Source organism: Mobula birostris, chromosome 17 (genome assembly GCF_030028105.1).
Source record: "Mobula birostris isolate sMobBir1 chromosome 17, sMobBir1.hap1, whole genome shotgun sequence".
Taxonomy (NCBI): domain Eukaryota; kingdom Metazoa; phylum Chordata; class Chondrichthyes; order Myliobatiformes; family Myliobatidae; genus Mobula; species Mobula birostris.
In genome coordinates this window covers 57,554,503-57,581,978 of record NC_092386.1, presented here as the reverse complement: position 1 = coordinate 57,581,978, position 27,476 = coordinate 57,554,503, and the positions used below count along the sequence as shown (strand labels likewise).

The 27,476-nt window shown below is 38.8% G+C and overlaps 2 protein-coding genes and 1 long non-coding RNA gene across 4 annotated transcripts in view; 1 reads left to right on the top strand and 2 right to left on the bottom strand.

Moving 5' to 3' along the window:
• Nucleotides 1–17,979, bottom strand: part of LOC140211700 (caspase activity and apoptosis inhibitor 1) — a 36,486-nt gene extending 18,507 nt beyond the window's left edge. Inside the window, exons 1-5 of the mRNA XM_072281775.1 lie at nucleotides 17,929–17,979; nucleotides 15,517–15,723; nucleotides 11,601–11,789; nucleotides 10,849–10,933; nucleotides 7,720–7,801 (exon numbers count right to left, since the gene is read on the bottom strand). Of these exons, the coding sequence (XP_072137876.1) occupies nucleotides 7,720–7,801; nucleotides 10,849–10,933; nucleotides 11,601–11,789; nucleotides 15,517–15,723; nucleotides 17,929–17,979 (614 nt within the window). The remainder of the gene's footprint in view (nucleotides 1–7,719; nucleotides 7,802–10,848; nucleotides 10,934–11,600; nucleotides 11,790–15,516; nucleotides 15,724–17,928) is intronic.
• Nucleotides 15,854–27,428, top strand: LOC140211701 (uncharacterized). Of its 2 annotated transcripts, none has more exons than XR_011889553.1 (3): nucleotides 15,854–17,626; nucleotides 22,348–22,512; nucleotides 25,805–27,428. It is a non-coding gene; the product is annotated as an uncharacterized lncRNA (long non-coding RNA). The 2 variants fall into 2 exon arrangements; XR_011889554.1 differs by lacking the exon at nucleotides 15,854–17,626 and adding an exon at nucleotides 17,865–18,486.
• The window catches only part of plaa (phospholipase A2-activating protein), a 54,135-nt gene continuing 47,730 nt past the window's right edge, over nucleotides 21,072–27,476 (bottom strand). Inside the window, exons 14-15 of the mRNA XM_072281773.1 lie at nucleotides 27,219–27,386; nucleotides 21,072–21,821 (exon numbers count right to left, since the gene is read on the bottom strand). Coding sequence (XP_072137874.1) covers nucleotides 21,253–21,821; nucleotides 27,219–27,386 — 737 coding nt within the window. The 3' untranslated portion in view covers nucleotides 21,072–21,252. The remainder of the gene's footprint in view (nucleotides 21,822–27,218; nucleotides 27,387–27,476) is intronic.

The following is a 27,476-nucleotide window of genomic DNA, read 5'->3' as shown; positions in this document are numbered from 1 at the left end:
TGTCAAAAATAAATTCATAGCATGGTGACATTTGCACCATTGTAGACAAATTATTTGAGATATTAGGAGCAGGAGCAGCCTATTACCTCCTTAGGTCTGCTCTGCTATCTCAGAAGATCATGCCTGATCTGATTATAACCTCAATTCTGAATTCTCATCTTCCTGCAGCAGCCTCCACCCCCTAACATCCCTGTTTATGAAAAATATCCAATTCTGCCTTAAAAACAGTTGAAGTTTGCTTCCAGCATTCTTTGAAGAAGAATTTCAAAGACTCATGACTCAAGGGGAAAAAGTTACCTCATCTGCTTCAAGGGGCAACAGCTTTACTTTAAGCAATGAGCTCCAATTTTATAAACTTCTACAACTTGAGGCATCTTCTCCAGGTCTGTCCTGTTGAGATCCTGCAGATTGGTGTAGGTCTTACTGAATTCCTTTCTCAGTGTTCTGATACAAACACACCCAGTATATCCTTTATCTAAAAGGCAATCCATTCATTCCAGGGAATAGTCCCAGTAAATGTCTTCCGAACAGTTTCTCATGCATAGCACTCTTATGGCCTTTCTAATTATTTAACGTAGCTTCATTCAGCCTTTTGCGAATCATGTGTTAGGACATCCAGATCCCTCTACATTTTGGAACTCTGCAATGTCTCGCTATTCCGACAATAATTTCTATGTTTCATGCCAAAATTGACCATTTCACCTTTTTCTGCATTGTACTTCCTTTGCCAGATCCTTGTCCATTTATAATCTACTGTTAATCCATTAATAAAGTGGCTGCGACAGTGTTCCTTTAGGAAAGATATTTAAGAAACTACAATATATCCTTGTTATACAGAATCACAAGAAAACTTGTTAAGATGGATCAGTTCATAACAATCTTGATATGAGTACCACCGCCAAGTCCATAAAAAGACAAAATCCCATCTTCACAGTAAAAGTGTGCATCATTATGCAGTTTGGCACTACCGCCAAGTTAAATGGAAACACTGCAAACAGATCAAGCAACTCAGGACTAGGCACTAGCAGTCAGCCCATCAGCAGTAGCAGAATTGCACTTAACCACAATCTACAACCTCATAACAAAACTTAGCTCCTGTTCTATTATCACCAACAAACCAAGACATCATCTGAAAGTGAAGAGTGCAGGAGGGAATGCCAGCAGCACCAGGCATACCTCAGAATGAGGGAACAATCCTGCTTAAGCTAGAAGAATAGACTACTTGTGTGGCAAACAACATAAACAGCACACAATTGACTGAGCTAATAAATCCCACAAGCAACAGATCGGATCAAGCTCTGCTATCCTACCATTTACCATTCCTTCGCCATTATTGGATCAAAATCCTGGAATTCTCTCCCCAACAGTGAAGTGGGTATACCCACAGCTCAAGGATTGCAGCTAACCATCACCCGAAGGGCATTAAGGGGTGGGCAATTAAATGCTGGCTCAGCCTGCAGAGACCACATCATTTGAGTAAATAAATGTAAACCTTATTACAACCTTTTATAAGTTTCAATTAGTATTTCAAAAATATAGTAAGTTGACTGCTACAAAAATAATTTTCAAATTAAATATTGTCCCTCACAAAATACAAATAGTCCTGCCAAGACAGACAAAATAAGGTAGGCTAAAAAAATATCAAGACCAGTACTCGTATCTTCTTTCACATAGTTCTTCACACTCCTAACAAAAACTGATCTCATCCAAAAGGTACAGTCATGGCAATGTTACTTGTTAAGAAATGAATACAGCTGAAAGCAAGGATTGCCAGGATGCTTATGATCAGCACCTTGTAGTAAGAAGTTGGGGGAAACATACTGGAGCAGTTAAAAGGGGATTTAATAATTGAAACAGATGATACGTTTTGTAAAGCAAGATAGAAGGCCCAAGATACCATGTTGCCCATTTGGTGCCTAGACAATGACATAAGAAACTCTTAAAAAGAAGTTAAGGAAGGATTCATGTTGGGATTAAGCAGGCAAGGAGCTTATCTGAAAAGTATCATATGCTTGAAACCAAATTTTATAAAGATTTCAAAGGTTTATAATTTAATTATTGTAAATATTTACAATAATTATGCAGATGATAGGATAGAAAACCACAGATCTAAGTCATCAATTATATATAACTTGACCAGGAGTTTGCACATTCTCCTTGTGAGGTCCTCCTAGGGTGCTCCAGATTCTTCCCCCATCCCAGAGATAGAGCAGAGGTGGGGGGTGGGGGGGAGCGGGGTTGCAGGGCCAGGAATATAGTCCATAGTTAAGGCTATGGAAGTAAACTTTACAAGAAAAACTGAAGTTTCCTGTTATGTTTTACTTAAAATGATGCAACTAAAAAATCTGGAAACTATTTGGAGACTTGCATCAACAGTTATCAGCAATACTTAGGATTCTAGTAAATAGCGCTGAGTCCCTCAAACTTTGAAAGATATGAAAATAAATTAAGCTTTCTCTCTTATTGTTTAAAGCAAAAGGAAATGTGTAAAGCAGTTTATTTGTCACTTGTACTGTATAGATCGGAGGAACTGGGGAAATGACTATTAAAAGCTGTTATCCTACAAAAAGGTTGTATTTTTCAGCTAATGAACTAATAATCTACTCAATTTAGTTAATAGTTACTATTTCTGTGTCTTTGGACCACTCCACACCTGATACAAAACAGCTAAATGTAGCCTTTAGAATAGAATTGAGTCAGAATTAGTTAGCATAGAGTTCAGAGATAGTGCTTTAATTTTTTTTTTAGATAGAATGGCCTTTTATATTTCTAGCATAGATTCCTATATTCATATTTGTAATATGAAACAGTACATCTCACTCATTCACTCACTATGGATTGAAATTATTTACTATGACTTACACTTTTGGAAGTGCAAATGTGGCCTTTCTGCAAACCCCTAACAATGCCCTGAAAATCAGAGGTGCAGCTCATTAACATAACTAATTTCACTATTGGCTTCTACTTTTGCAACAGAGAAAGTCGTTGGTTTACACAGCTAGAATTCAAACCTGTGCACTACCTAGAATTTCTCTAGTGTGCTTTAATTAATGTGTTAAAGGAATTCACATCCTTGCATCCAAGTTCTGTGATGCGCATACAGGACTTGTGAAAGATTTGATGGGTTGAATGGCTTCCTTCATGTCATAAGGAAATAGTTTATATTATATCTCCTAATATTTTAATGAAGCTGTCACCTTATTAAATCCATGTTAAGTTCCCACAAAACATTGTATTCTACCTCTGCACTGCTTAGAATTTCTCTAGTACATAGGTGTGCTTAAATCAATGTGTTACAGGAGGATCTGAAAATTCAAAATCTGAAAGCCTCCAAAATCTTTTTGCGCACTGACAAAATAAATGGAAAATTCCATGAGGCACTGGGAAGGTTTCCAGGTGATGTGCAGGTTTCTCCGCACCAGACATTTCTGAGAAGCAACCTCACATATGTAATGAACAGAAGTTAATGAAAAATAGAAAAGCACTGCATAAAGTGAAAATTGAAAATCTTAATCATGAATTGAAAAAGTGCATTCCTCAGCAAGGTGAACATATGCCACTTAATGCTATGCTGATCACGAAACAAGCAAAGATCTATCATGACAAACTAAAAGTTAAAGGAATTTTGAATATTCAGTAGGCTGGTTGCAGAAATTTAAGATAAATCATGGCATTAAATTTTTAAAGCGTCTGCTGATCATGAAACACCAGAGAAATTCATTGATGAGTTTGCCAAGATCGTTGCTGATAAAGATCTAACACCAGAACAAGTCTACAGTGCCGATTGTTTTTATAAATTACATAAAACCTAATAAAGTAAAATACAGGGTACTATAATCTTTTAATCAAAACATAACATCGCAGGTGGTGACTGAAAGCCTGCAATTGTTTCTTGTTGTTGTTAAACAGCAGATTCTGTTATTCTCCCGATGCTGCCGTGCTGCCTTTGTTACCCAAAACATGTTACATTAATGGAAAACTTTGACCAACTTCTAGAGGTGTGTAGTGGAGAGTGTATTGATTGGCAGCATCACAGCCTGGCATGGAATCACCTATGCCTTTGAACAGAAAATCCTTCAAAGGTTAGTGGATTTGGCTTAGTATATCAAGGTAAAGCCTTCCCAACCATTGAGCGTATCTACATGAAATGCTGTCATAGGAAAGCAGCATACATCAAAGATCACCACCACCCAGGCCATTCTCTCCTTTCACTATGCCATCAGCTAGAAGGTACAAGAGTCTCAGGACTCACACAACCAGGTTAAAGAACAGTTACTATCCATCGACCATCAGATTCTTGAATAAAAGGCGCAACTGCACTCACTTGCCCCATCATTGAGATATTTCCACAACCAATAATCTCACTTTAAGGACTCTTCCTCTTGTTTATCTTAAGTTATTGTTATTTATTTATATTTGCATTTGCACAGTTTGTCGTCTTCTGCACTCTAGCTGATCTTTCATTGATCCTGTTATTTTTACTATTCTATAGATTCGCTGAGTATGCCTGCAGGAAAATGAATCTCAGGGTTATATATGGTGACATATATATACTTTGATATTTACTTTAAACCTTGGTATGTAATAATTTTAATGTTAAGTACTATGTGTGATGAGCAAGATAAAGACTGCTTACCAGTAGCACATAAATTCAGAGTCAGAAATTACAGTGATCCCAAGATATCTCATCATTTATTTCAAAATCTGAAACACTTCTGGCTCAAAGCGTTTCGTACAGGGGTACTCGACCTGTACCAGCATTTCATTTGCCTTTTCTACGCGCACGTCAGTGCCTTAGATGTTTTGGGATATTCATTATTTCTTGGTTTCCACCATTTACAAAGTATTGTATCTTTTGGGTTCAAACTAGACAGTCATAAGAAATGAAAAGTTCAAATATGAAGCATTTTGTTCCTTCTAAATCTGTTAATGCCAAATTTCTTATTTTGGATGAAAACCTATATAACAGCAGGGGAATAACTAGTTTCCATTCATTATGGTAGAATTGTGGTAATTAAGTATCTTGTACCAACATAGCTACTGCATTATAAAAGAATGGATAATAAATATAATTTATACTTTGGTTTTAATAATGTAAGTATAGTACTTGCTAATACAGTACCATTAAGTTCAGGATTAAATGCAAAGTTATATATATTAATATTGAGAGATTACTTCATAGCAACTTTTGGTCTAAAATAACTAATTAAATCATGTAATTTGTTATATCTTGGGAAGTGCCATGTGTTTTTAGGTGTCATAATTAACTATAAAAAATTAAATATACATTCACCTGATCTTACTGTTTTTCTGTAGCATCAAGTATTATTTATATGTAATGGAAAAGTCTTTCTACGTAAGATGTGTATCTTCAGATCCAAATAAAATAGTAGAGATACATTTTAAATTATAATTATGAACAAATCCATTTGGTCAGTGGTACGACCTTCTTTATATCAGCTTTAGTACCGAAAACAACAAGTCCTATTCATGACTCCAGTACATCCCTTGTCAGGTTGTGCAACATTACTACTAAATTGGAAAAACTGTATCAGAACAGATAAACATGGCATTGGTGACTCACTAGCCCATCAGCTCTGAAATGTATTCAACAAAATACAACTCTTTAGCATGGATCTATTTGTAGGCTAAACTCTGGTAGCAGCATTATAAAACAGTAATTTCTCTAAATGAATAGATCAGGTCAAAAGACAGTGCCTATTTAGGCAGTCAAGAATGCTGATGGAAAATAAATGGGACACGCCATCTTCTACCGCAAGTGCCAAGCAAATAGCCTCTTCCTGACATGCACCTAATCAGTAGATCGATTCCAAATGATGAAAAAGAATTGCTGAGTGTACCAATGTCAATATTTTGGCAGAACTACTTCCTCTTAAGCCCATCACCCTTACAGGGGCACAGGCTGCCGATTGCAGCTCACCAGTAACCTCTGTCCTGGGCTAGCCTTTCAAGTTTTCCCAGGTGAAGCCCATCTTCTTGGTGTATTCTCCCTTTCCCAGGAATGAGGGCTTTGGAACTTCAAAAGCACTGGGCTTTTACAAGATAGGGTTCCGAGCTCTATGCCCAACCTTCCTCCTTTTGCAGCCAGGCTTGGGACCGTCCATGGCAGCTATTTTGGCAAAACTAGACACACTTAATGGCCTGCTGCAATTTAGTAACAATACCAGCAGCCATCAAACACTTAGGACAAAAAGGTCCTCTTCACATAAGTCTGGACAAACATGGCGCATGGCGAAATGGTTAAGGCGTTCGTCTAGTGATTTGAAGGTTGCTAGTTTGAGCCTTGGCTGAGGCAGCGTGTGTGTCCTTCAGCAAGGCACTTAATCACACATTGCTGTGCGACGACACCGGTGCCAAGCTGTATGGGTCCTAATGCCCTTCCCTTGGACAACATCGGTGGCATGGAGAGGGGAGACTTGCGGCATGGGCAACTGCTAGTCTTCCATACAACCTTGCCCATGCCTGCACCCTGGAAACCTTCCAAGGTGCATATCCATGGTCTCATGAGACTAACGGATGCCTATTATTGTTAAATTAGGACAAACATAATTCATCCTATGTATCCACTGTCAAATGCATAGTGTTGACAAACACTTACTCAACAATAAGCTGTTGACTGATTTATAGTCTCAACTGTTCTCAGCTAGAGAAGAAATTACAGGTTTGATCTAAACATGGACAAGAGGCAAGATTCTTGATATCAAATGACCTTTCATCATAAAGCTGGGAATAGGAATAATCAATGATTGAACATCTACAACTCTTCAGATGATAAAGCAGTCCATGCAAACATGCACATGACCTGGACATTATTCTGACTATGTTAATAATGGTAAGTTACACCTGTGCCAACAAATGGGCAGGCAAGATTACTAATAGAGAACCTCAAACACGAGAAAATCTGCAGATGCTGGAAATTCAAGCAACACACACAAAATGCTGGTGGAACGCAGCAGGCCAGGCAGCATCTATAGGAAGAAGTACAGTTGACATTTCGGGTGTTAGCAATAAAAAGATCCAGAGCAGGCAGAAGACCAGGGCGTTAGCAATAAAATACATTTTAATAAGTACAGTTCACTTGTCTGTATGGGGCTAGCTCTAAAATCGCTCATCAGGACTGACATTACAACAATAAAGCAAACTGCTCAACTGCCATTCTAGCAACCTTCTGAATATTGATCTTACAAAATGGATAAAATGTTGAAAAAACTCTTCTCGGGCTTCCAGCCGGGTACAGGTATCTCGAGTTGGAAGCCCAAGAAGAGTTTATTCATCCAAACACTGGAAAAGCTCTAGTTTCTTTATCGGATAAAATGTTTTCCACCTGCATAATACTTTGCAATAGCACCTTGACAACATACCTTCAACCTTCTTAGAAGAGGGAAGGCAACTGATGAGAACATAACTGCTTTGATTCAATAACACATTACCATTCATTCGAAGTGCTGGATATCGATCTGTACAACTACCTTCACCTTAGAGATTACAACAGCCAGTTCTCAGAAACAATCTGTAACAAGTATTAAATGTTTGCCTTGCTAGCTACGCCTGTTTTCTGTACGAGTTAAAAAGCAGTATTTTTAATCATAAAGGACACAAAACAAATATATTTGAATTAATTTTATAGACACAGCTTTTACAGAAACCGGCTAATTTGATGCTACACATTGCAAACTGAAATTTTAGAACTGAACTTACTGGCTTTCTGTTTCCAACTTCTTTTTGGACCTATCATTCTCTACAGCCTCCTCCTCAGTATCTGATGATCCTAGGTCATCACCTTGTATAAAATTTAACATTTGTATGTATATTAATTGACTTTCTGATGTTTTACTCAGATGAAGTTAGAATTCATAAATACCAAAGTTCATCCTCTATCAAATTTAGTAATTCTTATGCAATAAAGATGACATATAAACAATGCAAGTTTGACGACAGTATTTTACATATCAACACTTCTAATAAATGCATCATTAATTTATTACAATTTCCACTACATTACCAAGTAGCTATATAAATCACCGTGATTTCTTAAAAGGTTGATTAGCAGCTAAGCAACAATACTTAGAGGATTTTGTATAGTTAACACAAATTTCTCATTGGAGGAAAAAAAGTTGTATAATGTACTGTAATGAAAAACAATACTACCGCCTACATATAGGACAATAAAGTATGTACTGCATTTATCAGGTAAAAAGTAGCAAATCAAAATAATATCACAAAGCAGTAGCTTCCTTTACAGTAACATGAACATGAAAAAAGTACAATGTAGGAAAACTATGCAAAAGCAGATGGTACAATGAGACCTGAATCGAGTTATAATGACCATGGTCAATAGTCCCACACACATTCAGTCTCTTGCAGATTAGTATATCCCAACCTTATATAACACAATCACAGATCTGAAAGGAGCTGGATTACTGATGCTGGTGCACTTACTTTTATAAATGTGACACTCTGCTTATATATCGTCAGAATACACCTAAAACAAACAAACTGCAAATAAATATTTTAGCTTTCCTTCTCCATGGCAGTGTTACAGCGCCAACAACTGGGGTTCAATTCCTCCTGCTGTCTGCAAGGTTTATACATTCTCCCTGTGACCACATGGGTTCCTTCCAGTGCTCCAGTTCCCTCCTATATTCCAAAAACAAACCGATTGGTAGGGATCAGCAAATTGTGTGCATGTTATGTTGATGCTGGAAGCATAGTGATACTTGGTGGGCTACCCACAGAAGATATTTGGAATTTATTTATTTATTGATAAATTCAACAGGTTCGAACTGGTCCTTCAAGCCATGCTGCCCAGCAACCCCCAATTTACCCTTAGCCTGATCACAGAACAATTTACAATGATGAAGTAACCTACTAACCAGTAGGTTGACGCATTCCACTGTATGGTTTGATATTTATTATTATTTGTTTTTTTTTTATTAAAAGTGATACAACTCAGAACAGGCCCTTCCGGTCCACCGAACTGTTTGCACCACACCTAATTTAACCCTAGTTTAATCACACAATGACTGCAGGAGGAAACCAGAGCACCCAGAGGAAACCCACGCGGTCATGGGGAGAATGTACAAACTCCTTGCAGATGATGCTAGAAATTAACACTGAACACCAATGCCCCGACCTGTAGTAGAGTCGCAACCATGACACCCAATTGATGTTTCAATGGGCATGTGGCAATGGAAGTTAATTTGTAAAACTTAATATGTACTTTTTTCATGTCTCTAATACTTTATATATCAATTCATTACTTTAGTACTAAAGTATTAATATCATTCCATTGCTCAAGAAGGGTCTAGGAAACTATAACGAGCCTGACTTCAGTTGCTGGGAAGTTAATACAGCGAAATTCTAAGTAACAGGATATTCCGTCATCACTTGGATAGCAAAGGCCTGATTCAGAATAGTCACCTAGTTTTGCAAGTGGGAGGTAATGTCTGACAAATTGTTTTCAGTTTTTTGAAGACCAACAGGATAGATGAAGGCAGGGCAGTGGATGGTGAACTTCCGCAAGGCCTTTGCCAAGCTCCCACATGGCAGGCTGATCTGAAAAATTAGGTGGCATGGGATGCAGAACTGACTCAATGATAAGGACAGGGTGATGGTTGAAGGTCAATTCTCTGACTAGAGGCCTGTGACTAGTAGGGTGCCCCAAGGGTCAGCATTGAGACCCCTGTAATTCACTACTTATGTCAATTAATAGAAAATTAATTTATTGACAAAGCGCATAGTAGGCCCATCCAGCCCTTCGAACCACGCCACCCAGCAATTCCCTAAATTTAATGCTAGCCCATCATGGGACAATTTACAATGACCAATTATCCTAGCAACTGGTACGTCTTTGGATTGTGGGAAGAAACCAGAGCACCCAGAGAAAACCCACGCGGTCACATGGGGAACGTTCACACTCCTTACAGGCCGTGGTGGGAACTGAACCCAGGGTGCCGACACTGTGAAGCGTTGTGCTAACCACTAGGCTACCGTGCCGCCCCATGTACATGGCATGATTCGCAAGCTTATTCGTGATAACAAAATTAGTGGGTCTTGTTGATAGTGAAGCAGGTTACAATGAATTGCAAAGAGGTCTTGATCAGTTAGGGACATTGGCTGAGGAGGGGCAAATGGATTTCAACTTAGAAGAATGTGAGGAGATGCAGTCTGGATAGTCAAACCAGGACAGAACTTACACAGTGAACTGGCAGGTAGCTAGAACAGGGGGATTTGGGAGTACAAGTGCCCAGATCTCTTAGAGCAGTCAAGCAAGTCGGCACGGTGGTGAAGAAGGCATTTAGCATATAGGCCTTCATCAGTCTGGGCACTGAGTTTAGGAGTAAGGACATCATGGTGCAGCTATACAAGTCGTTGGTGAGACTGCATTTGAAGTTTTGGTCACCCTGTTATAGGAAAGATAGAGTCAAATTGGAGAGAATGAAAATGAGATTTCTAAAGGTGCTGTCAGGACCAGAGGGCCTGAGTTATTAGGAGAGGTTGACCACACTGATCTATTTCCTGCAACACAGGAAAATGAGAGGTGACCTCACAGATATACTTGGATAGCTACATGGAGGGGCTTAGAGTCGATTATGGGCTAAACATGGGCAACTAGGACTAGCAGGGATAATGCTGTGGTCAGCATGGAGACTTAGGCTAAAGAGGCATTTCCATGCTGCCTAACTCTATAACTAAGTTACTGGGAAATTAATAGTTCAAACGATATTCTGATTTCTGTGTACACTGATAACTCTTCATTTACAAAACACTTTATCCTTACAGCAACTTATTTTACAACAGCAAATAGAGATTAGCCAACCATCTTACCCTCTATAATTTGGAGCAGCTTCTTATTGGATAAAAGCATCAGTTGCTCCAAGCATAGTGACTTAATTTCTTCTACAGAGCAGCTCTGCCGGAAACAAGGCACAATTACTGGATTGCATTAACCCACTGTATTATCATTGTTAATTTATTACATTAATAAGTTATTAGCATATGATTTGAATCATAAACTATGCAACTAATCTGTGCAAATAAACTGGGCACCTCTAAAATAGAAAAAATGCTAGTTTTACAATTATATTTAAAAGGGATGTTTTAACCACCTTCAAGCAGCTGGCAGAGATTTAAGGTCACTTTGCGAGCCAAGTTTGCCTGTTACTGATTTCTAAATGCAATCCAATGCAAATTAATTTTAATTTTTATTAATTCTCCATGAAATCAGTTAACAGTAGAAATAATTGTTTCTGGATTAATTCAATGACTTAATTGCAACTTTTTTCTCTAAATCCACCAGTTCAATTCCTTCCACATCTAGCCAACTTTTTAAATATTTACTTGAGCAGGATTATCTGCACTATTACAAAGGTAAATCATAGTTCAAAAATAATTTTTAAAAAAGAGTTAAGAATTTTAAAGTCAAAAAATGGGTCAATTAAAATTGAAAATAAATATATTTTGAAGGGAAAAATCTGTTTTACTCTTATTTACCCATTTATCTACTTAAAAAATCAAAGAATAAAGATGGCATGGAGTATTTCTGAGAATTTTTATCAAATGGTTTCTTGCTACGGTACCTTCAAAATATCTGGGAGCATTTTCTGGAGTTTCTTTTCTCCTATAACTCTGAAACACTGTTCAAGCATTTCTTTTCTGTCAGAGATATAGGAACTGATTGGTTTCAAGCAAATACCAAGGTCAAGGCCTCCATCTTCCAAGTCACTGGGCTCATTGGCTGTTTCCTTTTCTGAAGCAATTCTTCCTGCCTTCAAGAACAAGAGCAATTACAGTACTAAAATGCACACATAAACATTATTTCTGTCTTATATTAAAATATCGAATGTTGTGTATGAAAGCAAGAATGACATTTTGTAATCTGAAAAATGATGATGAGAAAATTTATTTGGTTAATGTAATTTCAATTCAATAAGCATATCACATGGCTATTTTACTCTCTAAACTACACAGACACTAAATAAAGCATCTAAAATAATTGCATTCAATATTGTAGGGAAAGTTTCTAATTATACTGCACAATTGTTGCACTGCTATAAAGAGGCTTAAATGCAAAATAATTGTGTAGGGTAGTAGAACTCAGAGAGAACCCATGGAATTCTGTTCTAATTAAATTTAAAAGTTAAAATTGAGTAAGAAATAGTTAAACCTCCAAATATCCTGATCCAATCATGCAAGTACATGTATCAGAGCTTGGAGGAAAGGATAATTCACGCTTCCTCTCTTAAACAATAATTAAAATTAAAGGCATCCGTTAGTCTTGCGAGACCATGGAGCTGCGCATGGAAAGTCTTCACTCTCCAGAGTGCAGGCCTGGGCAAGGTTGTAAGGAAGACTAGCAGTTGCCCATGCTGCAAGTCTCCCCTCTCCACGGCACCAATGTTGTCCAAGGGAAGGGCATTAGGACCCATACAGCTTAGCACCAGTGTCGTCGCAGAGCAATGTGTGATTAAGTGCCTTGCTCAAGGACACAACATGTAGCCTCGGCTGGGGCTCGAACTCACAACCTTCAGGTCGCTAGTCCTATGCCTTAACCACTTGGCTACGCACCCACACTCTTATACAATAATGGAAATCATAAATGACTAAAAAATATAATCTTCCGCCACAAGACTTCTTTGCAAAATACCATGCAAGTTAGCTTCCCTCCTCACCTTTCCACATTCTTGATTGTAAGATATTACTTAAGAACATATTCTAAGAATTGTGAATTCTGTTCCTCTCTAAATTGATGGAACAGGATTCATGGAAAACATGTCATATTCACCATTTCAGATTTCAAACACCACCAATGTTTTAGACAAAATAGTGGTAAACTTTGAACCTTAAGGAATTAAAAAGTCATAGATCGTTATCAGGCTCTGTAGGACAAAGAGTCTGAGTGCTGGATAGGTTGTGGGGGCAAAAGGGAAGGGTGAGGAAAGAGGAGATTGGGTCACACAAGAGTGGGATGCAGGGAACACTGGGCTACACAACCATGGGGCTGGGGTAGTGCTTGGAGGCAAAGCTAAGAGCCTTGGGCAGGAGACTAGGCAGGGAGTCAGTAAGTAAAGGGGCCAGAACATGTGGAGCAAAACTTCAGGGTTAGGATGCAGAGAATGTAGATATTTAACAAATGCATTCTGGGCAAGAAGCCGATGATGATTCATGTAACCTTGCACATGAGTATAAGAGGGACAGTGTTAACAGCTGGGTGTGTGGTACCTGTACCCAAACCATGGCAGAAATCTGACTGTAAGGAGCCAGTATTAAGGTTACATCTACTACAGGGCTTAGGTGTACCCTGGTACAAGGATCAAGAGTACTAGGTTAAACACGACCTAGCGCCTTTGCCTGAGTGCAGGGATTGGAGCCAACATTGTGTGTCAGAACCACAGTATATGTGGTACAGATAAGGGAAAGTATGTAAAGGATGGAAAGTTATTGAATGGTTTATTGTATATAATTTTATTTTTGAATAAAGTATATTTTGAAATTTTTAAAAAATGTGGTACAGATTGTACATCTAGTACAAGATGCTGACTGAGATTTTAGTACAGGACATGGCTACTGAAACACATAGGGCATGAGGCCTAAAAAGCTTTATATTAAGATATACATGTCACAAACTATCTCTACTGGGATAAATGGGGCATAAACTTGAAACCCAGGTTCAAGAGGTCAATACTACAGTATATATGAAGCAATATTGATAATTGGGTACAACGGATCAGCAGCCAGGAAAATGATGCACTGGGTTGAATACCAGGTATAGGATAATTGGTACAAGTTTATACACTCAGTAACCACTTTACTCGGCAGATTTGTACACTTGCTCGTTAAAACAAATATCTAATCAACAGATGATGTGGCAACAACTCATGTAGTCATGGTCAAGAGGTTGTTGTTGTTCAAACCAAACATCAGAACGGGGTAAAACGTGTGATCTAAGTGACTTTGACAATGGAACGATTGTTGGTGCCATATGGGGTGTTTTGAATATCTCAGGAACTAATGATCTCCTGGGATTTTCACACACAGCAGTCTCTAGAGCAGGGTTTCCCGTCCACAGACACCTCGATTAATGGTTGGGGACCATGGCATAAAATAGGTTGGGAACCCCTGCTCTAGAGTTTACAGAGAATGGTGCGACAAAAGGAAAAAACATCCAGTGAGCAGTAGTTTTGTGGGCGAAAACCCCTTGTTAATGAGGGGTCAGAGGAAACTGGCCAGACTGGTTCTAGCTGACATGAAGGCAACACTAACTGAAATAACCCTGCAATACAACAGCGGTGTGCAGAAGAGCACCTCTGAACACACAATTTGAACCTTGAAGTGGATAGGCTACAGCAGCAGAAGACTGCAAACATACATACTGTGGTTACTTTACCAGAGGAGGTACCTAATAAAATGACCACTGACTGTATGTGGCACATGGTCAATAATAACCGGGCACAAGCGGAGAATACTAGGGAATATGGGACATAGGGCAGGTGCCCTGACACAAGGGTTCATTGGCAGGGTAAAGAGAGAATGAGGTTAACACCTAGACACAAGGGTTACATGGGTTAAAAGAGCAATACCAGGTAAAAAGGCCATTACTAAGGTATATGAGGCATACGGTTTACTCTTGGGTTTAAAGATTCAATACCCAGATACACTGTGCACAGAACTAATGCTCTATGTGGCTAGTACCAGGGTATACAAGACATAAGGCATTTTGCCAGATACAAGTGATGAGCTACAAGGCAAGGAGAGAACAGGGTCGATATGGAGGTGCAAGAGTTTGTTTACTGGACTAAAGATCACAGGGGCAAACAGGTGCTTAGGGCAGATGTATGAAACAAATATCAGCACTGATACTCAGATGTAGCAGATTGTGATAGGGGACATGGAATCAATACCCAGTTGCAAGGGGTTGGCTCAAAGTTAACCACAGAGTTAGTATCTGTGTGCAAACTGGGTATATGAATGGATGTTTGATAACTTAGCAAAAAGGACCCATGCTGAGATCCAAGTGTAAGTGCCTGTACTGGAATTTAAGAATAGCCTGTTACAGCAGAGTGTTATCAGCGCACTTGGAGCATTGGTCAATACCTAGCCTTAGAGAACCTGTACTGGAATACATGAGGCAGAGGATAAGTACCAGTTTACAGCAGATTGGGGTCTAAATGATCAGCACTGATACCAGGGTTGGAGTACTTCGTGCATAGCCCAAGATGCTTGACCCCAGAATCCTTTTACCACTTCGAGACTCAGTATCAGGTATCAAGCTGAAGAGGCTTTAAGGTTGGGTTATAGATGACAGATACGTGGTGTAGTAGGTCGGTACAGATACTCGCTTGCAGGGGTGCAGCAATGGAATCAAAGCATGAGGGCCCAGGTAGGTGTGAGGGGAAAGGGCATGGAGAGGGAACAGGGGTCGGGATGGGGGACGCGCAAGGCAATCAACTCCTTTATCCCGAATTAGCCACAGTTGTCCGACGGTACTGCCCTCACCTCGACGGCACTGGAGTCCGAGTTGAGGCGTTTCCTCTCGCTATGACTCTCTTCGCCATGGCTCCGCTTCCGCTTCTTGTCCCTGCCCGACCTCTTCCCCGCCATCATCCGACTCCGGTCCCGACCCCCGACCGGCGGCCGGAAGAGCCCGGGCCGTTGCTTCCTGTCTGATTCGAGTTCGTGGGCCGGGCCGGGCCTACGGGAAGTCTGTCGGACCAATAGAAGAGACAGCAGAAGAGTCGGAGAACGCTCGCTGTCCAACGAGCGTCAGCGCTCCTTCATCCCGCCCCACTGATCTCCTTCCTACTACTTATCCATGCAAGCGGAACGAGTGCTAACTTGCCTTTACACGTCCTCCCCTCACTACCGTTCAGGGTCCCAAACAATCCTGCTAGCTGAGGCGACACTTCACCCGAGAGTCTGCTACGGTCGTGTACAGTACTGTATCCGATGCTCCCGGTCTGGCCTCCTGTCTATCGGTGACCCAACGTAGATTGGGAGACCTCTTCGCCGAGCACCTACGTTCCGCCCGCCAGAGCAAACGGCATCTCCCAGTGGCCACCCATTTTAATTTCCACTTCCCATTCAGACATGCCTGTCCTTGGCCTACTGTACTGCCGCGAGTCCACGCTGAGGTTGGAGGAGCAATATTTTATATTCCGTCTCCTTTTCCCCCCTCTCCATAACTCCTTTCTTGCTCATCGCCTCCCTCCGGTGCTCCTCCCCCTTCCCTTTCTTCCATGGCCTTCTACCCTCTCGTATCTCATTCACCAATCTTCTTACCGGCTCTTTACTTCACCCCCTCTCCCGGTTTAACCCATCATCTACTCCCTTTTTACTTCTTCCTCCCCTCCCCCCACTATCTTACTCTGACTTCTCATCTTTTTTTCTATTTCTGATTTTCGTCAATTGCTTATTCTTTTCCATAGATGTTGCTTGGCCTGCTGAGTTCCTGCAGCATTTTGTGTGTTGCGCTTGGATTTCCTAATATTTTCTCAATTTCAATCTTGCTAATCTTTGACTCGAAAATTCTACTTTTGATTTCCTAGTCAGGTACTTTATTTGTAGAACAGATGTAAGCTAGGAAGTCATGAAAGCAGGATGACCTATTTCTTTCAAATTTGCCTTTTACACAAGTCAAACAGGACTGTTAGCAACACTGCATTTGCTTATCAACCAATGTTAAATTATACGAGACGAATCCAGTTAATACTACTTCTGATAGCTCTGCGATTTTGCTGTCTTCTAGATCTTAATATTCCGTACTTAATATTAAACATTATTCTTATTGCTAAGTGTTTTAAATGGTGCTGTAACAAAATAATTTCCCATTCGTAATCAGTAGTACTTATTATTACTTCTCTAATTCTTATACCCAAATTAATGACTGGAGATGCAATTTTCAAAATCCAGTCCTTTGGTTGAGATATTGAACTGAGGACCCCATCTGTTACTTAAACTTGATAAGAGGTGCCAGATGGAAAGCAGTGAAGTTATATTGGCAAGCTAGCCAAGATGCTCCCCTTAATCCTATTCACTAAAATTAATGTTAGTCCACTAAAATACCCCGAACTTATAGAGCTCCAGATTAAATCTTCCAGTTTGCAGTCATATACCTCTATACCCCTACTGCGATACCCTGCTCTCAGCATTCCCAATATCCTTTGTTCCTGTCAGATTTACAAACTTGCTCTCCACATCAACAAATACAGTACTGTGCAAAAGCCTTACTACATATGTGCCCAAAACCTTTGTACAGTAATGTAAAAGGAAGTCTTGAACCTATTCTAATTCTTGTTACTGAGCATGCTATGGATACATGCATGGATCTTTCTTCCTCCATTGCTTTACTATTCTCCCCTTAAAATTGTACATACTCAATCCCAACAGCAAGCATTATAAAACATTTTTACTACATTAATCACAATTACAACCCCACCCTGCTCCCCCCCAGCACTGAATCCTGTTTTGCCTATAGTTATCAAGCATCAACTAAGACTCTGTTGCACAGAACTTAGTATTATTTGCATGTTTTGGTTTCACAAGAGGAACATCTGGTCCACTTTGCATTTTGTAACATGAAGCCAGTGAAAGAAGTCCAGGATGAGCGGTAACACCAACTTTCTATAAATTGCTTGCTATAAATGGGTAAACTAGTTATGGTCAAAAGATAGCTTGTAACATTTCAAAAAATTAATCTAAGTACTGTACTGAAATAAAGTGGAAATTATTCTGCACACAGCATTTTGACAAAATACATTTTAAGGCTATAACTTTTTTTTATAAAATGGGACATGTAGTTATTCCACAATCCAGCATTATGCATTGTAAACAATACATGTCAATTTTTACATAGAAAATGCCCATAAACTCACGGTTGCAAGAAAAGGTTTGTGAACTCTTTGCAATTACCTGGTTTTCTGCATTACTCATAAAATGTGGTCTCATCTTCATCCAAGACATAATAATAGACAAATATAATCTGCCTAAACTAATAACACACAAACCATTACACCACTTCTCGTCAATACTGAGTACACAATTTAAACAATCACAGCCTAGTTTCAAAAAACATATGTGAACCTTTGAGGCAATGCCTTCTACAAAAGCTATTTGGAGTCAGGTGTTCCAATCAATGAGATGAGATTGGAGGTGTGGGTCCCGCCCTATAAAAAGAGAGTCAGGTTACTAATAGAGCCTGCTGTTCTCAAAAAAGATCTGTTTATGTGCACCATGCCTCGCTCAGAACAACTTTCAAAGGACCTTAGAAGAATTGTAGAGATGCATGAAGCTGGAAAAGGCTACAAAAGCATTTTTAAAGAACTGAGTGTTCATCAGTCCACAGTAAGAGAAATTGTCTACAAATGGAGGAAATTCATTACTGTTGCCACTGTCCCCAGGAATGGGCATCCTGCAAAGATCACACCAAGAGTACAACATGCAATGTTGAAGGTGAAAAAGAACCCAAAGGTAACAGCAAAAGACCTGCAGTAATCTCTGGAACTTGCTAAAGTCTCTGTTCATGTGTCCACTATAAGAAAAACACTGAACAAAAATGGTGTTCATGGAAGGACACCACAGAGGAAACCACTGCCACCTCTCCCCCCCCCCCCAAAAAAAACCCAAACATTTCTGTATGTCTTAAGTTTGCAAAAGACCACCTGGATGTTCCACAATGCTTCAGGGACAAGGTTCTGTTGACAGATGGGACAAAAGTTGAACTTTTTGGCAGAAATGCACACTGCTATGTTTGGAAGGGCACTGCACACCAACACCAAAACCCTATCTCAACTAAAACATCATGGTTTGGGGCTGCTTTGCTGCCTTAGGGCCTGGACAGCTTGCAGACATTGAGGAAGATAGAAACTTTGGCTGAGTGGTGTAACAACAACCTCTCATCCACTGTTAATAAGACCAAGGAAATGATTGCAGACTTCAGGAGAGGGAAATCGGAGCTCTATTGCTGTAGAAAAGCAGCATCCATCATAAAAGATCCTCACCTCCCAGGGCATGCTCTTTTCTCATTGCTGCCATCAGGAACAAGGTACAGGACTCAAACCACCTGGTTCAAGAACAGTTACTATCCTCAGTTATCAGGCTCTTAAACAAAAGGGGATAACTATATTTAAGGACTCTTTTATCCTGTTATTTCATGCTAGTTATTTATTATCTGCATTTGCAGAGCTTGTTTACAGTTATTCCATAGATTTGCTAAGTATGGCCGCAGAAGTAGAAACTCAAGAGTTGTATGTGGTGACATGAATGTACTCTGAAAATAAATTTTAGTTTGAACTTTGAATTCAAAACATTTACAGTGAATGTCAGGGTAGTGGTCCATCACCTAAACCAGTGGTCCCCAACCTCCGGGCCACGAAGAATGCCGGGGTGCAGCGGTAGCCGGAACGCACCCAGCACATCTTGAAGAAAAAAACCGAAATAAACAAGCTAATTAATTAGGTGCCACCCGGCATGTAATTAATTAGCATGTTTGTTTCAGCTTTTTTCTTAAAGGTGTGCTGGGTGCATTCTGGCTACAGCGGCACTGCTGCATTCTTCGTGGCCCGGTATCAGTCGGGGACCACTGACCTAAAACTTAATAGAAGTTCAATGATGCAACAGGACAATGATCCAAAGCACAAGAGTATTTTGTGTGTGTTGCTAATGACTTGTTGATCTGTTTTATGATGATGATGGAGGAAGAAATTTTGGCCAGTTTACCTCTTTTCATTCTCACCCCAAGACATCTATTATGCCAATTTAGACAGCAAAAAGCAGAGCACATCTTTGATAATGCAGCATTCTGTAAAATTTTCTGTCGAAATGAATTGAACCCACAATTTCTAACTTAGCAGAAAATGTATCAACAACTGAACCATACTTTCAGGGCTATTTAGTGGTGCATCTACAAAGTAGCAGATTAAACGTGCTGTAATTCATAAGCTTATAAATTCCTTGAGGAACATAAATTTAATGGTATTCTGTCAGTTTCAGCTGGCCAGACTGAGGTTTTATGTTCATATGGTTTTAGAATAATTACAATTACAGCCCACAGTTAAATACAAAAAATGTACAGAGATTATAAGCGTCAGCCTTGTTGATCTCATAATAAATACACTGGAACATCATCTCTGATAAGATCAAGTCACTTGAAGGTGAAGCCACTTGAGAAATTAATTTCTGCTAATAGATCTGTCAGCATGGTAAGAGTATTCCAACTGTACATTCAGACACTGTCATGTGATGATCGCAATTTGGCAAAAAGCTTTTGGCTACAAGAATGATTTCTACTGTGTCTAGTTAACTGGGTTAATTTTATTAGTCACAAGTTAAGAACTGGGACAGAACCTCAGTTTTTTTTTTTAAGCACTAACTTGTATTTGGGCATAAAATGAACATTTAGAATCTTTATTTTCCTTGGGAAAACCTACCAGATTTTATTGGTAACATCTTAACAAGGTGAGTCTGGATCAGTTCTAATGGAAACAATGGAATCCCACGCTGGATGAGCTCAAGAATTAATTTGGAGGAACCCAACTCTAGAAGAGCACATGAAGCAAACTATATATTACAAAAATAACACATTTTCTGTGATTAAGCCTGCCTTTCAAATATATTTTCTGCATAAAAATTATACTTTTCCTTGAAGCTCAAATGCAGGAAAAAATAGTAAATATAGCATTAGTTATTCATATCGTACAGTTAAAACCAGCTACTCTGTTACCTGATGAGTTCCATTATCTATAAAATACATCATGGGAGGAACAGAGGGTAAATGCTTAATCTATTTTAGGAGCCTTAATGTCAGTTAATGGGATTTTCATGTCCAACAAACCCATACCAATTGTTTACAAAGAAGGTAAGAATTCCTGCAACATGAAACAAGCTTAGAAATATAAATAGCACTCTCAAAGTACCAATGAATAAAGGTGTAATTTCAATTAGAAACTAGTAATGAAGAGAATTTAGATGTTTACAGGTGCAATTTTACACATAAAAGGTCACTATCCTAGATTATGAGAAACATCTTAAAGCACAAGAAGATATTCAAATATAAATCACATTTTAATAATTCTTTTATTGTTACTATTGTATGTTGTATTTCTGCAACAATTTTATCACAAGAATCAAATACTTCAGTTTCTTTAGCTCTCATATATTATTTGACAGAGTTTAAGGAATAATGTAATCAAAATTAATAGCACTTGACTACAACCCTTGAAAATCTATTATTAGACATTATAGCACTTTCAGAACAAATCTACAACAGTCCCCAACTTTAGCTGGATCTGAAACAGAAGAATATTTTCGGATCTGTGAATCAACTCCCAATGATTGAGCTAGTTGCAAGGCATTTGGATCATCACTTATAATTGTCCCAAGAGCCACCAAAAGTCTAAAAATTGCTTCATAATCTTGGAGGACTTCCATGGCTGCACTTATAATGGATAAACAATTTGCTTTACCTTCAATATCATTTCCTGCATGCAGATTTACTGCATAGTTTAATATCAAAGTAGATAGTGCTATGTGAACATTCTTGTTGCTGGATGATCTCATTTCAATTGCTTGAGAGAGTATTGCCTCCCTCAAGGACATCATGAGCTTTGAGCCATGTGTTTGGTTAGCAAAACAATTACAAACTGTTCGGAGAATAAGCATTTGATTAGCTGGTTTTCCCTGTAGATTGATCTTGTTTAAGAGGTAGTTGCTGAACTGTTTGCTGTAGAGTTCACTGCAGAAGTGTTCATTTACTGAGGGATGTCTTACAGCCAGACGCAGAATATCCAGCACAGGAAACACTATGTCTAAATTGAGGAGAGATTTAAAAGCAAGTAAAATTACACATCACTAATAAAAAAAACATTTAAAGATAAACAATGTATTTGAATAGTTGCATAAATATCTGAAATATCATAACATTTCACAACATTTTGAAAAACCTTTAAGTTGTCTCTCCCAGTCTATTTACAATGGGTCAATGACTTTCAAAAGTATATCAATTCTACACCTCTGCAAACTTATCCTTCTGTTAAATCCATTATCATATCAATACATAAAACAGTGAAAGACCACTTATGAAAGCTCATGGATGCAAAATGTTAAATGGTTCTCCAGAAATGTTGCATAACTTGTTTTCTTTCAGATTTCCTGAATGTGCCAAATGTTTGCTTTTATATATAAAATCTTGACAGAACAATTTTTTTTCAGGACATTAATATCCTGCATCTAAAAATAACAAGTGTTACACAGCCATTTCAAAGTTTAAAGTAAATTTATTATCGAAGCATATATACATCACCATATACTACTGTGAACTTCATTTTCTTGCAGGTATTCAAGATAAATACAAACACACAATACAATCAATGAAAAACCACATGCAACAAAGAAGGGCAAACCACCAATGTGAAAAAGACGAGAAGCTATGAAAATACAAAGAGAAAACAAACAAATAAGCAATAAAAGTCAAGAACATGAGTTCTGGAGCTCTTAAAAGTGAGTCCATAGATTGTATAATCAGTTCTGTGTTGGGGTGAGTGAAGTTGAGTGATGTTATCCCTCTGGTTCAAGAGCCTAATGGTTGAGGGGTAATAACTGTTCCTGAGCATGGTGGTGTGGGACTTGAGACTCCTGCACCTCATTCCTGATGGCAGCAAGAAAAGAGCATGGCTTGGATGGTGTAGTTCCTTGATGATGAATGCTGCATTCCAGTGACAGCACTCCTTGTGGATATGCTCAGGTCCTTAACCATGATGGATTGGGCTGTATCTACTGCTTTTTGAAGTTACTGATGACACGCTGAATCCATACAAACTTATAAGAAAGCACAAGCACTACCGTGCCTACTTTGTAGTGGCAGTTATCAGCTAGACCCAGGACAAATACTTTGATAACACCAAGGAATTTAAAGGTACTGAACCTCTCCACCTCAGATCTCCTGATGAGGACTGGCTTATGAAACATTGGTTTCCTCCTCCTGTAGTCAATAATCAGCTCTCTGGTTTTGCTGACATTGAGTGAGAGGTTGATGTGGAACCATTCAGCCAGATTTGCAAACCCCCTTCTATATGGTGATTCGTCACCACCTTTGATTTGGTCAAGAATAAATGGTGTCATCAGCAAACTTAAATTTGGCACTGGAGTTGAACTTGACCTCAGTCATAAATCTAAAGCAAATAGAGAACCAAGATCCATTTGCACAAGGAGGTACTGAGGCCTATGTCTTAGAGCTAATTGATCAGTTTTGAGGGGTTGATCGTGTTGAATGCAGAACTGTCTTCAATGAAGAGCTTCCTGATGTATGGATCTTCAGTGTCCAGTTGTTCCATGGTTGAGTGACAAGCCTATGAAATGGCGTCTGCTGTTGATCTATAGTGACAATAAGCAAGTTGGAGCAGATCTAAGTCGCTTCTCATGCAGGAGTTGATATGTTTCATCATTCTGAAAGTACTTCAAAGTCCAAAAGTTCAAAGTAAATATTATCAAAGTACATATGTGTCAGCATATACAACCCTGAGATTCGTTTTTCTGTGGACATACTCAGCAAATCTAGAGAACAATAATTATCACAGGATCAATGAAAGATCAACTAAAGTGCAGAAGACAATAAACTGCGCAAATACAAATAAATAGCAATAAGTAACGAGAACATGAAATAATAAGATAAAGAATCCTTAAAGTGAGATCACTGGTTGCGGGAACATCTCAATGGAATGGCAAGAGAATACCATGCATGGGCACCATGGATGCAAGTGCTTCTGGATGATAGTCATTGAGGCAGGTTAGCATGTTCTTCTTGGGTACTGATACAATTGAAGGCTGCCTGAATCAGGTGGGTACCTCAGATTGCGAGGGGTTAAAGGTATCAGTTTACACATCTGCCAGTTGGTTAGCACGTGTGCAGTACACAGCCAGATAGCCTGCCTGAGCCACATGCTTTCCGTAGGTTCACCCTCCTAAAGGATGCTCTCACGTCAGCTTCAGAAACTGAAATCACCAGGTTATTGGGGTCTACGGGAATTCATGAAGGTGCCTTCACCTGTGAGCAAAACCTTGTTGTCACTTTTTAGGAGGTGATACCATTCAAGCCCTGCCATAGCTGTCAAACACTCTTCTATAATTCAAGTTCGGCCCAGCATTGCCACTTTACATGTAATATGCCTTTCCAGAGGTTGTACCTGGACTTCTTGTATTTTACTCGGACACCAGACCTGAACGCCACTGATCTGGCCCTTAGCTAATTGCAGATCTCTTGGTTCATCCAAACAGATTGACATGAAAAACCTGTCCAAAACATTCAGCCCAGTTCAATCGACTGGAGAATGCAACATCTAGCAAAACAGCAGTTTGTGAAGTGAGATTTACATAAATGCAAATGTGTTCAGATAATGGTAAAAAGGTCTACTTCCTCACTATGACACAACAGTAATTCATTTATTACGAACAAGCCAGAGTTCATATGATTAGGTCTAAGCTTGTGCCCAGAGCAATCCCATAGTGGTCATAGGAAAAATGCATAAACTCCACACAGAAAGCACCAACAGTTGTGCTCTTACTATATGTGGGTATCATTGGTCCCTTTAATATTGAAAATTTGATGCAGCTGACAATTCCTTTGGGGACTAAGTGCCAAGCTCTAACAAAAACGCAGACTACGCAGAGAATTGTCACTGTCACAATTATACAGATTCCTTGTATGTGCCTGTAAATAAAAGTCATACAGCACAGAAACAACCCCTTTTGCCAACATTTATTAACATAAGGAGCAAACTAATAGTGAGCTTGCTCCTTACTTTTGTACACATTTCCTGTCCAGCCTTGATAGCAATAGTGATAAAAAAGTAAGGGAAATAATATGTCAATGGAAGATAGTTTTGGAAATGTTTGCTGTCAGGAAGGTGTGCATAAGGAAACCAGGGAGGGTGGGGGAGAAAATGCAATGTCAAGGGAAAAACCATAGCAGATGTAATGATTGCGTGCAATCCTTTGCCAAGAATGGCCTTTTAACCTACTAAAAAATGAAGACATACAGGTTCCCAGCATTTGCTCTATTCCTTTAGACCTAAATATTGGCACTGATTGCCAATGGAGATAATTAAAATCTCAAAAACTATCTTGTAATTTATTCGTACAATACGTTGGTTGATTATGTAGAGTTCATTTTTTCTTTGCCCAAATCTTGACTGCAGCAAGTTTTGAAATCATGCCACTAAAGACAAGTTTGGGTACTTTGATTGTTTAAATTCATTCCACAATTTTAGGGTGGAAGGAAAGGGCTTAGGAGCCCAATAAATTAAAGGTTTATAAGCACAGTAAATGTGAAGACATTATCCTGGGTAGAGGCTTAGACACAAATCATGAATGTTGATATAGCCTCGTTTCATATTTAAATGAACTCATTTACTGGTATTAATTATTTTTACCCAAATCTTCAGTCAGAAGATTGGATGTTCTTTTAAGTTAGTTGCCACTTTCAGATCTGCCCAGAAAGGTCTCTCAAAATCAGAATAAGAATTTTCTTAAAATAATAGCAAAATTCAAGATATTCTACATCTAAAAGTTGCCAAAAGAAATGTAATGTGATTGTAGATGAAGAAAATGCATTATCTTCTGTGCATTGCCTTTTATTCCTCTATTATTTTTTCATCCATGTTCTTTATTAGTTTAATACTTATCTAACACTTAGTCTAAGTCAGAAGTAATACATAAATTTGGTTACAAATGTCAAAATGATTCTTCCACATGGTGTGAAAACTGATATTAATCTCTTCCTCCTCATTGTATACAGGCAATTACAACACAAAACCAGAAGTGGAAACCCAACTAATTTCACTGAAAGGAATATTGTTAGATACAAAAATCTGAACAACTAGAACAGTGAAATCTTAATACTTCAACTTCACATACTTAAGAAAAAAACTTGCAGCAAGATTTTCATTTAAATCCAGTCCTTGTTAAAATGATCCCCATTCTCTACTGATGAAATACTGTAACATGGAATAAAAGCACCAAAGGTGGTGACGAATCATCACATAGGAGGGAGACAGAAAATCTGGCTGACTGGTGCCAGAACAACAACCTCTTACTCAATGTCAGCAAGACTAAGGAGTGATTATTAACTTCATAAGGAGGAAACTAGAAGTCCATGAGCCAGTCCTCATTGCAGGATCAGAGGTGGAGAGGGTCAGCAACTTTAAATTCCTTGGCATTATTATTTCGGAGGACCAATTCTGAGCCCAGCATGCAAGTACAATTACAAAGAAAGCATGGCAGCACCTCTGCCGTAGGAGTTTGCAAAGATTCGGCATGACATCTTAAACTATGACAAGCTTCTATAGATGTATTGGGGAGAGTATATTGAATGGTGGCATCACGGCCTTGTATGGAAACAACGAATCCTTTGAACAGAAAGTCCTACAAAAAGTAGTGGATACGGCTCAGTTCGTCATGGGTAAAGCGCTCACCACTATTCAGCACAGCTGCGGGAAAGCAGCATCCATCATCAGGCACCCCCATCACCCAGGACATGCTCTCTTCTCACTGCTGCTGTCAGGAAGGTGGTACAGGAGCCCCAGAACTCACCCAGGTTCGGGAACAGTTATTAACCTTAAATCATCAGGACCTTGAACCAAAAGGGATTAACTTCACTTGTCCCATCATTGAAATGTTTCCACAACCTACAGAGTCACTTTCAAGGATTCTTTATCTCATGTTCCTGATATTTATTACCTATTTATTTATTATTATTTCTTTCCATCTTGTATATGAACAGTTTGTTGTCTTTTGCACACTAGTTGAACACCCAACTTGGTGCGGTCTTCAGTTGATACTATTACAGTTATTCTGTTATGGATTATTATATCCACAAAAAATGAATCTCGGGTTTGTATATGGTGACATCTGTACTTTGATAATGAATTTACTTTGAACTTATAAACTTTGAAACTAAGAAACCCAACCAAGTCATTACATTGAAGAAAACAGAACTTGCTTATCAATCACAGAACAAATAGCTACCGATAGATATTAAACCACCTTCTCTGTAAGGCTATAAAGTGAAATTATATTTTCTATACAGAAGATGAGTTACATTAAATATCCTCAATTGCAGTAATGTATTGATTTTTATTTTTACTTTCAGTTGCTCACAAGTGTTAAAAATACATTGACTATATTAAAAATTTATATCATTATTTGCTTACCATCTGGCCACTGAGCAGCCTTCCATAAGGTCTCTAATTGTTGTGCTGTGGGAGTCTCTTGTGAAGAAGGACTAGATACAACTGAAAGAAAGTTCTCAAGCATTTGCAGATCATCTTCAGACAGTTTTTGTTCAGCAGAAGTGCTCTCATTCAATTCTTTTAGTTTTCCTGTAATAATTATTGTTTTGGAAAGACATAACTATTATTTAATAAAGTACCTTAAAAGAATCAATCTTTGGCATAGCAATGTGTAGCAAC